General features: G+C 46.8%; 1 protein-coding gene across 3 annotated transcripts in view; it reads right to left on the bottom strand.

Annotated features, from left to right (window-relative positions):
* Nav2 (neuron navigator 2) overlaps positions 1-10,855 on the bottom strand; it is a 245,947-nt gene extending 235,092 nt beyond the window's left edge. For all 3 annotated transcript variants that reach the window (XM_028787457.1, XM_028787459.1, XM_028787456.1), the window contains exons 1-2: positions 10,810-10,855; positions 74-126 (exon numbers count right to left, since the gene is read on the bottom strand). In XM_028787457.1, the coding sequence (XP_028643290.1) occupies positions 74-76 (3 nt within the window). In that variant the 5' untranslated portion in view covers positions 77-126; positions 10,810-10,855. The remainder of the gene's footprint in view (positions 1-73; positions 127-10,809) is intronic.
* Positions 10,856-15,649: the final 4,794 nt, after the last annotated feature.

Raw genomic sequence — 15,649 nt, 5'->3', positions numbered from 1 at the left:
TTCAAGCTGCTCAGGTCTTTCAGAGACCACAGCCTGTTAACCTTACACAAATACTACCCAAGGACCCACTTACCATTTGCGATCTGTTCTTTGGACAGCCATTGATGTCTTCAATCTTGTCATTTGCTGTAAAAGGAGACACAAGTTAGCAAAACAAATAGCAGAAAGACAGTTTCAGGACTGATTGCCAGACACGTGAGTCCAGCCAAGTCCTAAGTCTCACACTGGGGTCCGTCCGAACAAGGCTGTGTGTGAAATGCTGAGCCGCATCTAGCAAGCTTCGGGACTTACTCATCGAGCTGCCATCCTCCAGGGACAGCTGGGGCAAGGTCATCATCACTTCAAGTAGAGACAACTGCACTGACAATCATCTTGCCTTGACGGGACACAGTGGCAATGTCTGACCTGGGGAACAGTGAGCTGTGGTTGCATGGCAGGCTACAGACACAAATTTAAGTGCAGCCCCTCCACAAAGATGGGGTGGTTTTGAGAGGATTGGACCACTTCTGACTCAGCAGGTAGGGACAGAGGCAATGAAAGGTGCTCAAAGCAGCTATAACCAGAAGTACTAGTATTGCCCTTGGGAGACCTGACTTCATGCAGTAGAGGCAAATAAGGAGATGGAGAGTCAGACCCCAAAACACTTTGATCAAAACCAGATAGCAAATACAAATAGATCAGGCTGCACACATGCTTGAAGTGGCACCTCGCTATGGGAAAAGTAGAAGAAAGGAAGTACACTGAATGAACAAGAATCAAACACCGATAAGGAGGGAAGACCCAACTTCCTATGGTGAATGCAATTTACCATATAGAGGCGGGAATTCCTAGGAAAGTACAACCCGGGGTATCTGTGGAGAGGGGACCAGTGGAAGCAGCAGGAGAAAGCCACGAATGCTGCCTGTTTGCATCAGCTCTAGAGTTCCTCAGCTATGGTACTTAACCTCTCTAGGCCATAGATCCCTCCTCTCTATAAGGAAGCTGACGTCGCCTCCTTCAAGAGGAGCAATGAAACTATGATGCTAAGGAAAATGTCACAGTGCCTGGTACACAGTAGATGCTTCGTGTATCATTAGTTACGACATAGTCTTGATGATATAGTCGTGATCTCGATGAGTCCATGTGGGGTAGACTCAAAAACTCGGCTAAAGCTCCATATTAAGGAATAAGCCCCTATTCCCGTTCCCTAAGCACTCTATGTTGTAGGAGGAGCTAAGGTAGGAGGAGTAAAGAGAGGAAGACGAAGAGGGAGGCGAGGGAGAGAACAGAGATGAAGGAGGATGAAGAGCCATGCAGGTATGGAGAGTAGTCCTGGGTAACAACTTATATTTAGGTTAGCTAACTGGGAAACACCTCTAATTGTATGGGCATGTTGTTATTTAGCATTACCAAATATATAAAGCCTTTGATTAATATTTAAGCATTAGAGTCTCATTTCCTACCGGGCCCGTGTGGATGGCGGGATGGTCTGGGCACAGCCCAGCTTTGTGGAGACAGTGTGGAAGATAGCCTGAGCCATCGGTCTGAGCTGAGCAACAGCGAAAATACGCAGCTGCCGCTCGTGGCCTCAGGCCTAGGCTAGTCGGGAACATGGTGGCTGATTAAGAAAAGCCAGATTGGATGCAGCCATTTTAAATATCTCCCGCAACACTATGCTACTGGAGGGAACTGTGCACTGGGGTCTCTGCTCTCCAGCACTTTGTGCTGGTCTGACCTGATCCTAGTGACTTCACATGGAGCATCCTCTGTTCTCGTCTTCCCAACCCAGGCTTTGAGAGCCTGGCAGACATGCCAAGGTTGCATCTCAAATTGTCCCAGAGCTCATGACTGCCTGCAAAATCTAATTCCTCCCCTACTCCCTCAAATTTCTCATCAGACTATTATGACTATAACGGCTATAACTTGCATAGAGATGAAGGACACTGAAAACCATCTAAAAAAGATAACAGCATCAGAGTACTCAGGCCTTGTAGGACTTCTAATGCTAGCCCTCCATCAGCTCAGATTACACTTACATTTCCTCTATCTTAAGAGAGACTATCTTAAGAGAGACTCTCAAAAATGGAAAGCAAGCTAGGGACCCCGAGCCAGCTTGGTTAGTACAGAGTTGCTTGATCATGCATGCCAAAATGATCAGACAAGCAGGGTGGTGACCCACCAGGGGACTCTTCAATCTTCAGAGATGAAGTTGAGGATTTTCAACCCTGCTTAACATCAGGACACAGAGAAAGGAGTTTTTGGAAGCCTTAAAGACCAAACGAATGCCAAGAATAGGAGATCAACAATGCCCAGTTGGCTGGGGAAGCAGCTTAATGGTAGAGGACTTGCCTAGCATGTACAAGGTCCTGGGTTCAATCATGAATGGGGGAAGGGAGAGAGGGAAGAACAGCTCAATGAACAGGAATGACATTTGTTCTCTAGTTCACAAGAAAAGTTCACAAGTATCCAGAACAGACTGCTGTCATATAAAGCCCATAAAACCAGAGATTTCCACCTGTCTCGTTTTCTACCATGACCCCAGAGCTAAGTCATAGTAGTCATTCAATAAATATTTGTCAAATGGAATGAAGAAATGAGTATTCAGAACATCTCAAGGAAATCACGCTTTGCTGCCCATCTTGAAGCAGCTGTCCTTTTGCTAGTACATACAGATGGACACACTGAAGACAGGAAAATAACCGAATACCCTCAACAGATGGCAGTCCTTCACACATGAGAAGTTATGGCAAGCTCGGGGCTTACCATGAACTCTCGTACATTAGAGTTAGTGTGTGGTCCTGGCAAGTCAGGAGCAAAGGTATCTCCACTGTATGTTTGCAGCAGCCCAAGTTGTGAATCACCGTCCGGATGGATGCAGCTAATCTGTGTTCGCATCACTGGATGCTGATGAGGGCCCATGTTGCTGGCTCCTCATCACAGAACAGGATAGGGAACTGGGATGCTAAAGAGTCACTTGGGGGAGTGTGAAGGATCCTGTTAGGTGGAAATGAAAGAGTTTGGTCTAATGACTCTTCTAATTCTCGCTGGCAGTCTGTCACATAAATGCACGCATGCCATCTGTGATTTCAAACATCACAGCTCCTATGACCTAATACTGCCACTCAGAGTGGCAAAAATAAACCCACAGGGTGTAGCCTACTTAGTAGCACTCAAGAGAGTCCACACAAAGATGCAAGTTAGACGGCTAAACCAAACTCAAATTCTTAAAAGAGCAAGGTTAAGTCTTGGGCCATCTAGTTTCTATTTTTATATAATTTAAGTACTTCTTTATTTAAGTCCCCAAATCGTTCTATGGTTGTCATAAATACTTAGCAGTGGTTCTGATGGGCCTTTAGAGCCAAACACATTAACTTAGAGTGGATGGGGGGTGGGTCTCTGGTTGGAACCCCAAATCAGATAATCAAAAAAGTGTATATTTGTCCGCTGAGTGCTCAGCCACGATTAGACTAGCCAGCACCTCTAAGAACCTATGGTAAATTATCTATTCTAGGGTGTTTAAGACATACTTAACCCCACTAATGCAGTAACTTATCTGCACACAAGGTGACAAGTTACTTATTGGAAAGTGTCAACATGTACCTTTAGCAATGACAGTGGCATCAAACTCTGTGCCTTTCTGTACCCCTTCAAAGCACACAGTACACATCCCTGGCTACTGACAGTCCAGGCAATATGAGAGGAGTCACATGGCTCACACAGAGCCACAAAGTAGCAAGCCATTGACAGAAGGGGTATAGTCCTTTACACTGTCCTGAACTTCTAGGATAGACGGAGCAGAGGAAACCCAGAGTGAGCAGTCTGGAGGAGACAGCCATGTCAAGGACCCCAATTGAGGGGAGGGGAGGGTAGAGGAGAAGAAGGGAGGGGAGGGGACAGGAGGGGAAGGGAGGGAAGTTGCTTCTCCTGTGGAGGAGTAGCAAAGCCTTACCCAAGTGAGGGTCAAGTGTATCCTTGGATACATGGGCCCTCGTGTATCCAAGTATGAGTGTTTATGAATGATTGGTCGGTGTGATTCTCTGGAATATTTACAGCCTGAGATGGCTCACATATAGAGACTGTCTATCCAAGCAGGTTAACTCCTCCTCCTGTGCTATACCCAGTAAACAGGCTGAGGTTTGGGGTTAGCAGCGGGAGTAGGTGTCCTCCATCAGAGCACAAACCCCCAACCAGGCTGCTTCCGTCTGCACGTCTGTCCTTTCTTCATCCCTTCATACCCTTAGTCAGGGTTCTAGGACTGAAGCCACTTGGGACAAGGTACTGGGACATGGGGCATCCGAGACAGGGGTGAGAAATGGGAGCCTTTGAGCTCTTCCTGTTTCTAAGGGGAAGGTTCTCACTTCACTCTCGCTCTAATTCTTCATCCCTGTGTTTCCCCAACTCTTCTGTCTTCTCTCCTCTTCTTCTCTCACCTCAGCTCTTTCTGGTGTCACCTCAGAGTAAACAGATGGAGGCCACACATCTTTTTCCTTTGACTCTCACAGATCTCCTGGCCATTCCCAGTGCTCGGGCATGTGATAAAAGAGACAGCATGGGACTCCAGATGCTCACACCAGCAAGGGCCTAAACCCAGAAACCAAGCCCTTTGCCATCAGAAGATCAACAGTAGCTCTTTCTATCTACTGTACAGAAGGCAACCTGGGGAAGCAGGGGTATTAAACAGCCCAGTGTTCAGAGTGGGGTTTGGAAGGGGGTACCTAGGGCAGATGAAGACTGAGTAACATGGGGAGAAAGTCACTTCCCAGTCTGGAAGTGAGCTGGTCCTCGGCTGACACTCAACATGCCCTATGCTGTACCCAGGGTTCCTGCTTGGTGCTGCCCTACTGACCCTGTGTATCCACCGTCAGCCTTTCCTCATGGACTCCTCTGTAGACCAAGCTGGCCTGGAACTCGGAGCTCTGCCTGCCTCTGCCTCCTGAAGGCTGGAATTAAAGGCCTGTACCACCACCACCTGACACTCCTGTCGGCTTCTTACCACCTTTCCCCCTCCCCCCATCTAAATTAAGGTCCATTTTCTCTCTCTCTCCCTCCTGGCCTCATAGTTTCTACATAGGAACACCAAGAACACACACACACACACACACACACACACACACACACAAATGTAATGAATCTTACTTTACGTTACTATTTTTGACAGTCTTGCTACGTTGCTTAGGTGGTCTTGAGCTTCTGGGCTCAGTCAATTTCCATACCCTAGCCTACCAAGCAGCTAAAACTCCGTAAGAGTCCTCACACACCTGGCTTGAATCATGTTAGAGTAAGCAATGCAGATCACATCCTCGGCCCCTCGTACTTCGGTATGGATTTTCTAAAGGACACGGATATCATCTTCCCTGGTATAATTACAAAACTCAGAAAATGTAATGTTGATACAATGCCAGTGCTCCAATTTTGTCAGCTAACTCAAGAATGTCTGAGAGAGCATTTTATCCCCACTCAGAGGCTGCAGGCAAAGACCACACAGCCCATTTCTTATGCCTCCTCAGCCTCCTCCATCCTGGCATCGTTTTTTGCTTTGTCTTTCAAGGCACTGATGCTTTTGGGAAACACAGGCCAGTTTTGTTTCAATTAATTTCTTTTTTAACAGAATGCGCCACAGTTCGGGTTTGTCTGTGATTTCTTGTGATTAGTCTCATGCACTTTATCCCAAACTGAAACGTAACTGAAGGAAGGTCAGCCTCTTCCCAGAGAGCCATCTTAGAGGGCCAGGGCTCCCATCTGCCCCTTACCAGGATTGGGATTTGGATCATGTGACCATGATATGGGCTGATAACCTCCCCACCCCCATAGCCACTAGGGTCCATCTTGCATGCATCCTGTTTGCACGCTCCATACAAGATAAAACCTAGTGCTGTGGACCAGAGACATCCTAGCTCTGCCCTCCCCAAGCCTTCCCTAGATACCCTCTTCAGTATGGCACCCTCACCAGGAAGATGCAGCAGTGTTTAGCAGCAGCTTTCTCGTGTATAGCCAGGCTCCCTCTTCACCACCGTGTTTATTTGTAAAATTTCTACTTATTACCAGTATAGTCCATATTTTATTCCCTTGTTATAATCCGCTGGTACTATCAGTTCGTTCCAACACCACCAGATTTCATTGTTCTTTGTAGCCCTGGCAGCAAGAACTGGTCCTTTAACACTAAGGAGAGATTCTGCTGAGTGAAAGAAGGACTGAGTGTGAATCACGTATTCCCAGGATCACTGAATCCACAGGCAGAAACTTAGTTCCCAGTGTGGCTGTATATAGAAGTAGTGCCAATGTGGGATGACTTAGCCACGAGGACAAAGCCTTCATGAATGGGATGAGAGACCCTTACAGTTGTCGCCCCTTCTACCACACCACGCTTGCAGGGATTCCTCACCTAGTCCTCTCAGCTTTTCTTGAACCTCACTATGTGCTGGTCCCAGGCAAAATTCTGGGTTCCTAGCCATAAAAAGACTTAGACTCAGATATAGAAAAGACAAAGCCCAAGACCACGGTAGGCAGAATGATGGAGGTCCCTCTAGCTGTGGCGGGGCAGCCAGGAGACGTATCAGAAAGAGTTGGACTCCAGAGCATGAATAGAAACACACCAGCCCAAGGGTAGCCACCGGAGTCCAGCACATTACAAGTGTGGCCAGTAGTACTCTAATTCTAGAAGACTCCCATGTGGATATACATATATGCATACTGATGTTCACACACAAATACACTCTATAGTTTCTCAAAGTGAACACATAAAGAAGAGAACACCGAATTCAGAATTCAAGAGGAGGAATCCTAGACAGTCCACACCAAAATCAGAAAGTCTTGCTCCTCTCCCATCAGGAGAAATACCACTGGATAGTGGCAGAGTTTACATGTGAAATGCTGGCCTACGATGGCACCCTTTTAATGGAGGCAGAGGTATTTCTGTGAGTTTCATGCTAGCCTAGTTTACATAATGAGTTCCAAACCAGCTAGTGCTACATAGGAAGACCCTGTCTCAACATACAAAATGGAACAAAGAAAGTTCCCCCACGGGCTCATGAGTTTGAACCTTTGGTTGCCAGCTGGTAATTTGTAGGGCAAGGTTGGTGAACCCTTAGGAGGAGGAGCCTTGTTGGAGGACATGGGTAGCCGGGAGAGATTTGAGCTTTATAGTACAAGATTGCTTTTTGGCTTTATGTTCTCCCTCACTCTCCAGGTATGGATACAATGTGAGTAGACAGTCTCCTGCTCCTTCCGCCACACCTTCTAACATGATGGACTGTGTCCTTCTGCAACTGTAAGCCAAAATAACCTCTTTCTCCTTTCAGCAGACTCTGTCAAGTGTTTTATCATAGCAACAATGGGAAAAATGTGCTTCCTTCCAAGTTCCTATCTTCTGGATCTCTATGCATGCACAGAGCTCAGAAGCGTGCCCAGGCATGGAGCTGTCAGGGAAACACCAGTGTGCTAGCACCTGACCTTCTCTGAGAAGCCCCAGCCAGAGCTACCCTCTTCTGAGCCTGAGGTGCCCCAAAGTCTGAAGTTACATCACGACCATCCTTTATCTGAGAATCTGAAATCCAAACTGCTCCAAAATCTGGAACTTTCTGAGCATCAGCCTGATGTGGCATGTAGAAAGCTCCACACGATTAGCCTTCTGTTTCACATCCAAAATTATCTAAAAACATTGAATAAAGCTATCTTCAAGCTATGTATACAAAGTGCCCATGAAACTTAAGATTGCTTGCTTAGACTTAAAACATTCCCAACATATCACATGCATATGGAAATATATCAAAGCCCCCAAATCTGAAATCCAAAACACATGCATACCCCGGCATTTGAGAAACTCTGCTGTTACTGACCTGAGCCTCCAGAAACACAGAGCAGCAGATTAGTTCCAAACGAGCCATTCATCTGAACTGACTCAGGGAAGCATCCTATGCTCCCGAGCAATGAGAAAGCTGATCCCCCATAGCCGTGCTCAGCAAACTGACAGTACACATCCTACCACGAGCCACTTCTGAGTCTGTGGTAGGCATGATTAATCAGCTCTGACACTCGACATCATCTTCCTTTGCCTACTGTTCTAGACAGCTGCTACTGAGCGCTATCCTGGAGCACATCAACCTCGCCTATTTCTTATTTGATCTCCAACTTCCCTGTCATGAAGCGCCCATGAAGAAAACAAGGGTAGCTGACCCACTTTCAAGTCAGAAAAACAACTGGGGAGATGGCTCAGTCAGTAAAGTACTTGATATGCAGACATAACCTGAGCTCAGATCTTCAGAATCCGTGTAAAAGGCAAGGCACAGCAGTGCATGCTTACGACCCCAGCACTGGAGAACAGAGACAGGTGCATCATCCCTGAAGCTCATTGGCCAGGGATCAGTGAGATGACCCTGTCTCGAAAAATAGAGATGGATGAGGCAGGAGAGATGGTTCGGTGATTAGGAATAGTTGCAGAAGACTCACCCAAGTTGGATTCCCAGCACCCATTTTTAGCTAGCTTACAACTGTTTACAACTCCAGCGCCCTCTTCTGGCCTCAGTGAGCATTGCATTCACATGTGGAAATATGCAAATGCAGACACACACACAAGTAAAACTAATAAAATAAATCTTCAAATTGAGTAAACAAAGTTGGAGAGTGATTAAAGAAAGTACCCTATATCAACCTCTGGCCTCCACAAATGTATATGTACACACACATGTACACTCATCCCACACACTCACTCACACCCAGTGGTAACAAGTATATATATGCACAAGGGGGGGGAGAGGAATGGGAAACAGAGGTAACAGAAGCAGAGTGACATATTAGCCTATGAAACATGGGACAAGGCAGAGAAAGACTCTTCAGTGGTATCCTTTCTCCGTTTCTTCTCTCACTGATAGCTGAAACTGGGGAGGGTCCCAGCAGAACCACACAGCACCACCCCTAGATCTGATTAAAGGAGGCTCTGGGCCAGCTACAAGCCTGATCACAGGACCTCAAAGCCCAGATCAGATACAGGTCAGAACTCCAACAAAGGTGCAGGTAGGGTTGTAGATAGCACAGGCCCCAAGGCTGTGAGTCCAGGCCAGCCCTCTCTCCATCCCCAGCGAGGCACTGAGATGCTCCAAGGTGCTCAGTACCTGGTCATGGAACTAAAGTGAAGGCGGTGACTGCACCAGGTAAGAAGTCTTGCATAGTCTCCCTTTCCCCGTTGGCACAACTGGAAATCTACTACTCACTTCCTAGAGGCAGAGGAATCTAAATGAGGAAAGCTTCTAAAAGAATGTGGTGTGCGCAATGACGGAGAGCAGAAGGTAGAGGAGGGATTGAAAGAAAAGTAATGCAACATAGTTTAGGTGTCCTCCCACGAGGCACATGGTGTTATTCACACCTAGTATAATCCTCCCCCTGTGTGTGGGCCGGACCTGTAACTCTGATATTATTTAAGAGAGTCCGTCCCACCGGGACAATTGCTCTGGAGCTGGCACTGAAGGATCAAGATTCCAATATGGCAAGAAGCTATAAGAGCAGCTGCCAGGAGGTGAGGTGACCTCCAGCTGGTAGCCGGCAAGACTCAGCACCCAGAGTCCCCCGGTGGTGAGGAAATGACTTCCACCAGTAATTCAAGTAAGCATGAAAGCCAGCCCTTTTCCAGTGAGTCCCTGCATGAGGACGCAGCTCCCAACATGATCTCAGCCTGACTTAGGTGATCTATAGAAGGTGCAAGACAAAAAAGGCCATGTTTTTAATGGTTGCCTTTGTGACAAGAGCAAAGCAGTCCAGGGAGGGAAGGGGAAAGAAGAAATCAATCTCAGAAATTAATGTGGAGGTAGAGGGGGACCTTCTTCCTCTGTCAGCGGAAAGTCCCAACTTTCCTCCCAGGCCCACTGCTTGTGTCTCTATGGATCTCCCTGCAGAAAACTAGCACAACTTAATCTCTGAAATCCACTTACTTCTCACGGCTGAAAGAAAAGTGGCTTTAGCACAACAAGCAGAGGATCTGGGGCCCTGTCCTTTCCCTGTTCCTTCTTCTCTGGCACTAGTGAGCTGCTGCAGTTGACAATGGCGACCATCAACTGGATAATGTACACCAACAAATCTCCACAGCTCTGACTCTCAGACAGGGCTGCAGGCCAGAGACAGTGCCATGGCCAGCATGGCATCCACCCTCTGATGTGCCTGCCCCTTCCAGCTCAGGTCTAAGGCACAAACATTCCAATGACTCAAGCTCGTTCACCCTGGTATTAAAACCAGAGACCACCAACCATCTCTAGAGCCTTTGATTTCCTCAACCCCACTTAGAGTTGGCAGGATTAAACAGTCCTGTGTTTTCTTTTCCTCTTTGAAGTATGCCCAAAGTTTTCCAAAAAGAACTATCTGAGTTAAGGAAAGGGAGTCAGACAGAGGCAAGACACAGGTAGAGTGTCCCTTTCAAAGCCCCAGTTTCCCGCTCTGGCCCTGGGTATTCTTTTCTCTGAAATGGTCAAGGCAACACTGCCATGATTTTTCATCTTTTGTGAGCACAGGCTGGCCTTAAACTTACTATGTAGACAAGAATGGCCTTGGATATCTGATCCTGCTTCCGTGTTGTGGATGACCATACTGGGTTTACATGGTGATGGGGATGGAGTCTGGGGCTTGCATTATAGTTGAGCATTCTACCAACAGAGATACACACACTCACAGCCCTGCTGAGTTTTAACAGAAACAGTTTTAAAGCTGGGCTCCACACAATCAGAATCAAAAGAAAATGGGCAACGTGTTGGGCAGAGACGTCAGGGTTCGAATTTCCTCAACCCACGGGACCTTTCTGGGCTGCCTTTGCTGTAACCCATTATCCCTCAAAGGGAAAGGTGAACTTACCTACAACCTGGATGATCTGGGCCAGGAGCACTCCATCGGTCACATCTTGCTGGAGGTCCTTGATGAGGCGTTTGTGGCCGGATTTAGCGAGGTAATGATTGGCCCAATCCGTGTAGATCTACAAAGAAAGCACATAGGCAACTTCAGGAATCTGGGCAGAGCCCCCTGCAGGGTCAGAGGCAACTGCTGGGACCTATGCTTGGGTGCCACAGTCACTTTCCTGCTGGCAAACTCCGGAGCTGCCAGAGCCATTAATATTCAGTGCATTGTGCGGGCTAGGCATTCAGCTAGCTGTAACGGTCCTGTCTATTGAGAAAGCTGTGTCAGAGTCTAGAGAAAAGCTAAAAAGAGCGTCAAAACATGCAGAGGCCTGAATAGGCCAGAGGACAAGGAACTAATAGTTTGTCCAGATGGCTTTGAGACACTGCAGCTCTGAACACAAGTGAGGCTCTCCCAGCCCGCCACAGCCTTTCCACTTTATGGAGAAAACGTATGGGGAGTTTACCACCTAATAGGCATCTTTGGATGGACCATTTAAGGCAAGGAGGGCTATTGAGTGAGCAGAGTTTTCAAGAGCCTGGCTCCCTCATAAAGCAGCCAGGAGGGAAACAAAGCCATCACACACGTGGAAGTAGAGCTAACTATGGCCTCACCATCGCTGAAGATTTAACTGGGTTAATTGAAAGCCAGCCACTGTTTTCACTGTCAAGGCTCTACAAATAGGGGGCTGGTGAGATGGTTCAGTGATTAAAAACAATGGTTGCTCTTCCAGAGGTCCTGAGTTAAATTCCCAGCAACCACATGATGGCTCACAATCATCTATAGTGGGATCTGATGCTTTCTTCTGTTATGCAGGTATACATGCAAATAGAGCACTCACATATACAAAATAAATAAATAAATAAATCTTAAAAAAGAAAGCTTCTACAAATAAAACCTAGCCAATTCCAGTATCTGCTGTGGGACCTCTTTCCCTAGAGAGACAAATGTCAAACCTTATAAAGAGCAGCTACAGAAGGATGATTGTATCAAGGTCTAACATGGGGAACTGATGAATTTATTTCTTACTAAGAGAGTACTGGTGACCTCAAAGCTGCCACAACTCTGAAAAGGCTCTTCCCAGCATGATGACCACTTGCTGCAAAGATGGCCTCTCTTTCAATTAACCTTCTGGAGACTGTATACATTAGCACCTCCCTTGGTCCAGGGCCCACAGGAAAATAGAAGCAGAATTCTATACAACTGGCCTACACAAGGTATAGAGTGGGAACAGCTGAAATCTCAGGGGAGGGTCCAAAGATCCTCTCCACTCACTCCTTCTAAGGGCAAATGCCTGGCAAGCAGTAGCACTGGTCTTGTGGGTCTCTTGTGAGTGAGTAGTCAGTCACAGGCTTCTCTGAAGAGGAACATGGCTGCTGTGCCCAGGGGAGCACTCTACATCTTTAAATACATCAGTGTTCATAGCAGCCCAGAAGGCAGAAGCTGGGTGATCCATGTGGGGGACCAGATTCCTTGGGGAGCTCAGCATACCTGCCCTTCTACATCATAGACTCATTAGAGCAAAAGATTATTTCCTTCTAAGTGGGGAAGCAAAGAAAACTCACTCAAACCCAGGAAAGTCCTCCCTACCTCCAAACATTCCCTGTTGATTTAGAGAGAGGGCTATGTTTGTTTCTGAGCCTGTGGGAATGTGGTTTGGGGGATGGGCACACCTTTCTCAGTGACATGAATGACTACTCAAAAAAAAAAAAAAAAAAAGAACACCACCACCACCTCAATTGGTCAGAAGCAGTAAGTTTACATCCAAAACTTCTAATGCCTTTTCCCTCTACCAGTGGACCTCCCCAAGAATTCACAAAGACCACAGAGCAGAACTTCAGCTGGTCCTGCCCTCTGCCCTCTATCCTTTGTCTGAAGGAGTCTTTCTTTGTTGGGGGCGCTAGGGGAAACTGGGGTACAACCTTTGTGGATAGGCAACATTTCCAGCTGCTTAACCTGGGAGCAGTGAGACCCTCATCCCCAGAAGTGACAAGACTGCGCACTCTGGTTCAGAGGTAAGAGAAGCCACTTGTTCCTCTACTGATCAATAAACACTCCAACTTCCATTATGAAGACCCATATGCAGCCTAGATGCTCATGGGAACTTCTTTCTTAATAGCCTGGGTACCAGATCTTACAACCATGTTCAACTCCTCCCCAGACTCACATTTTTACTTTCTTGGTTTTTTTGTTTTGAGTTAGTTCTTACATAGCTAAGGCTGGACTTGAACTGTCTATGTAGCCGAGGATGACCTGGAACTTCTGATCCTCCTGCCTCCACTAGCTCAGTGGTGAGATGGCAAGTGTGCACCACCATTCGGGGTGTTATATGGTTCTGGGGAGCAAAGCCAGGGCTTCATACATGCTAGGCAAGCCCTCAGCCACTTCAGTTCTACAGCTCATCCTCAATTCGTATAACTCAATCCAATAAATTCAGAGAAAGCTAAGGGATTGAAATATCATAGAGGCGGTTAAGACGGGCAAACTGAAATTTAGGCAGTTAATAAATGAAATTATTCAGAGGGAGAGATGAAAGAAGAACGCTAAAAAGAAAGGAGGCAGACCCAAGTTCAAGTCTCAGTCCTGAAGGCAGTGCCAAGGAAGAGACCTGGGTGTGTCTAACTCAATGGTAGTTAACAAACTAACTCAGGCTAGTACCTCAACACACAGTACATCACAGCTTCTCAGAGTGGATGAACGGAAAACTGGATGAGAGCCGAGAGCCACCAAACCCATCTGAGAACATTGCTTATCTGAGAGATGAAACCTGCATGTATGTTTCTTGGCTATGATGATAGTGAACCAGCCAATGCATCTGAAGGCAAGTTCTTTTTTTTTTTTTTTTAATCTTTGAGACAGAGTTTCTCTAAATCGCCCTGGGTATCCTGGAACTCACTATGCAGACCAGGCTTGCCTTGAACTCACAGAGATCCACCTGCCTCTGTCTCTCAAGTGCTGGTATTAAAGGAGTGTATCATGATGCCCAGCCGAGGGCAGGTTCTTAACCCAAAACTGGACTTTAACCAATATCAACCAGGACAATGCAGTACCCGCTGCACTTGGAGCCTCCCCTAACCATGCTAAATATATGAACTCATCCTTATCATTGCGGTGGTCACGTGTCAGCAGAGAAAACAGTTAGTTGTGTAGACGGACAAAATACTTCATCCAATGCCACACTAAGTGGCAAAGCGAGGAGGGGAGCCCAAGCTGAGTTTTCTAGATTTCCAACACATTTTTCAACATTGCTTCTCTGAATAAAGTCTATATGTTAGGTTACTCACCCACCCCATGATATCCTATAGGCTCATTTCTCTGGTTGGTTATGCTGAAAGAATTCAAATGTAAAGAAAGATCAAGACCCTCCTTGTTATCAACACCCACCTCGTTATCTGAATGCCATTGGGTAAATCACCCACTAAGTACGTCACCCAACCTTTCTGGGCTTCCTTCTGTTTATTTACCAGAATTGAAACCTTGAACTGGATTCAAGATAAATCCTTTTTCTATGTTCATTTTTCTCAAGTGTTTTGTCATAGTGATGGAAAGCTGACCTGCACATTTGCCAGCCAAGGACAGTGCCCATAGGAATCTCTCAAAACCCTGAGGCATCTCACCAGCCATGTGGGAAGGACCATCGTAACACACAGAAATGTAAAGCTGTGTGCCCAAGGACCCAGCTGAGTGAGAAAAGGAACTCAGTCAGCACTCTGGAAGGTGACCCACTTTTGTCCCTCCCTAGGTAGCTACTGTACTTCAAAGTAGGCATGCTGTTTACACATTCCAGATGGAAGCCAGGATTAAGCCACCATCTTCTCAGGAGTGTATACACATCCATGCACATACACATGCATATACTCTTCCCAAAATGACCTTCACCCTCAAAGGGTGGGAGGCAGTGTATGACAAGAGGCACAACACAAACCAGTGGAATCTGACCAAGTGGCCTCTGGCTCCAGGCAAGTTAATTTCTAATAATATTCCATGCCTTGGTGTCTTAGTTCTTTCTCTATCACTGTGAAGAGACAGCATAACCAAGGCTTGTTACAGAAGAATTTAATTGGAGGGTTGATTACAGTTTCAGAGGGTGAGTCCACAACCACAGTAGTGAGGATCATGGCAGTAGGCAGGCAGCTCTGGCACAGGACCAGTAACTGAGGGCTCAGCATGATCTTATGAAACCTCGAAGCCCAACCCCAGTGACACACCTCCTCCAACAAGGCCACACATCCCTCCCTCCCCTCCCCCCTTCCTCTTTCTGTCTTCAGACACACCAGAAAAGGGCATCAGATCCCATTACAGACGATTGTGAGCAGCCATGTAGTTGCTGGGAATTGAACTCAGGACCTCTGGAAGAGCAGTCAGTGTTCTTAACCACTGTGCCATCTCTCCAGCCCCAAGGCCACATCTCTTAATCCTTCTCAAACCTAGTTTTCCTAACCTGGGGCCAAGCGTTCAAACATGAACCCCTATGGGCCATTCTCGTTCAGCCCACCACACTCAACCTCATCATCGATAATATGGGGACGATATCAAATACATTATAAGGTGGTTCTGGCAAGTTGTGGCCTGAACCAATGCCCACTGGGCACCTGTTTCTGTTAGTAAAGTTGGTGGGACACAGCCACATCCTTTTGTGGTCTCTGGCTGCTTTCATGCCACTAAAGCAATGCTGAACAGTTGTGACAGAAATCTTTGGCCCACAAGACCTCAAATATTTGAATCTGATTCTTCCAAAAAGTTTGCCAGTCTGTGCTCCAAAGAGCAAGTGTGACGACACACCCACACCACGCAAGCACTC

Source organism: Grammomys surdaster, unplaced genomic scaffold (genome assembly GCF_004785775.1).
Source record: "Grammomys surdaster isolate TR1022 unplaced genomic scaffold, NIH_TR_1.0 125635, whole genome shotgun sequence".
NCBI lineage: Eukaryota > Metazoa > Chordata > Mammalia > Rodentia > Muridae > Grammomys > Grammomys surdaster.
Note: the sequence above shows the minus strand (reverse complement) of the source record. Positions and strands in the feature narration are given on the sequence as shown.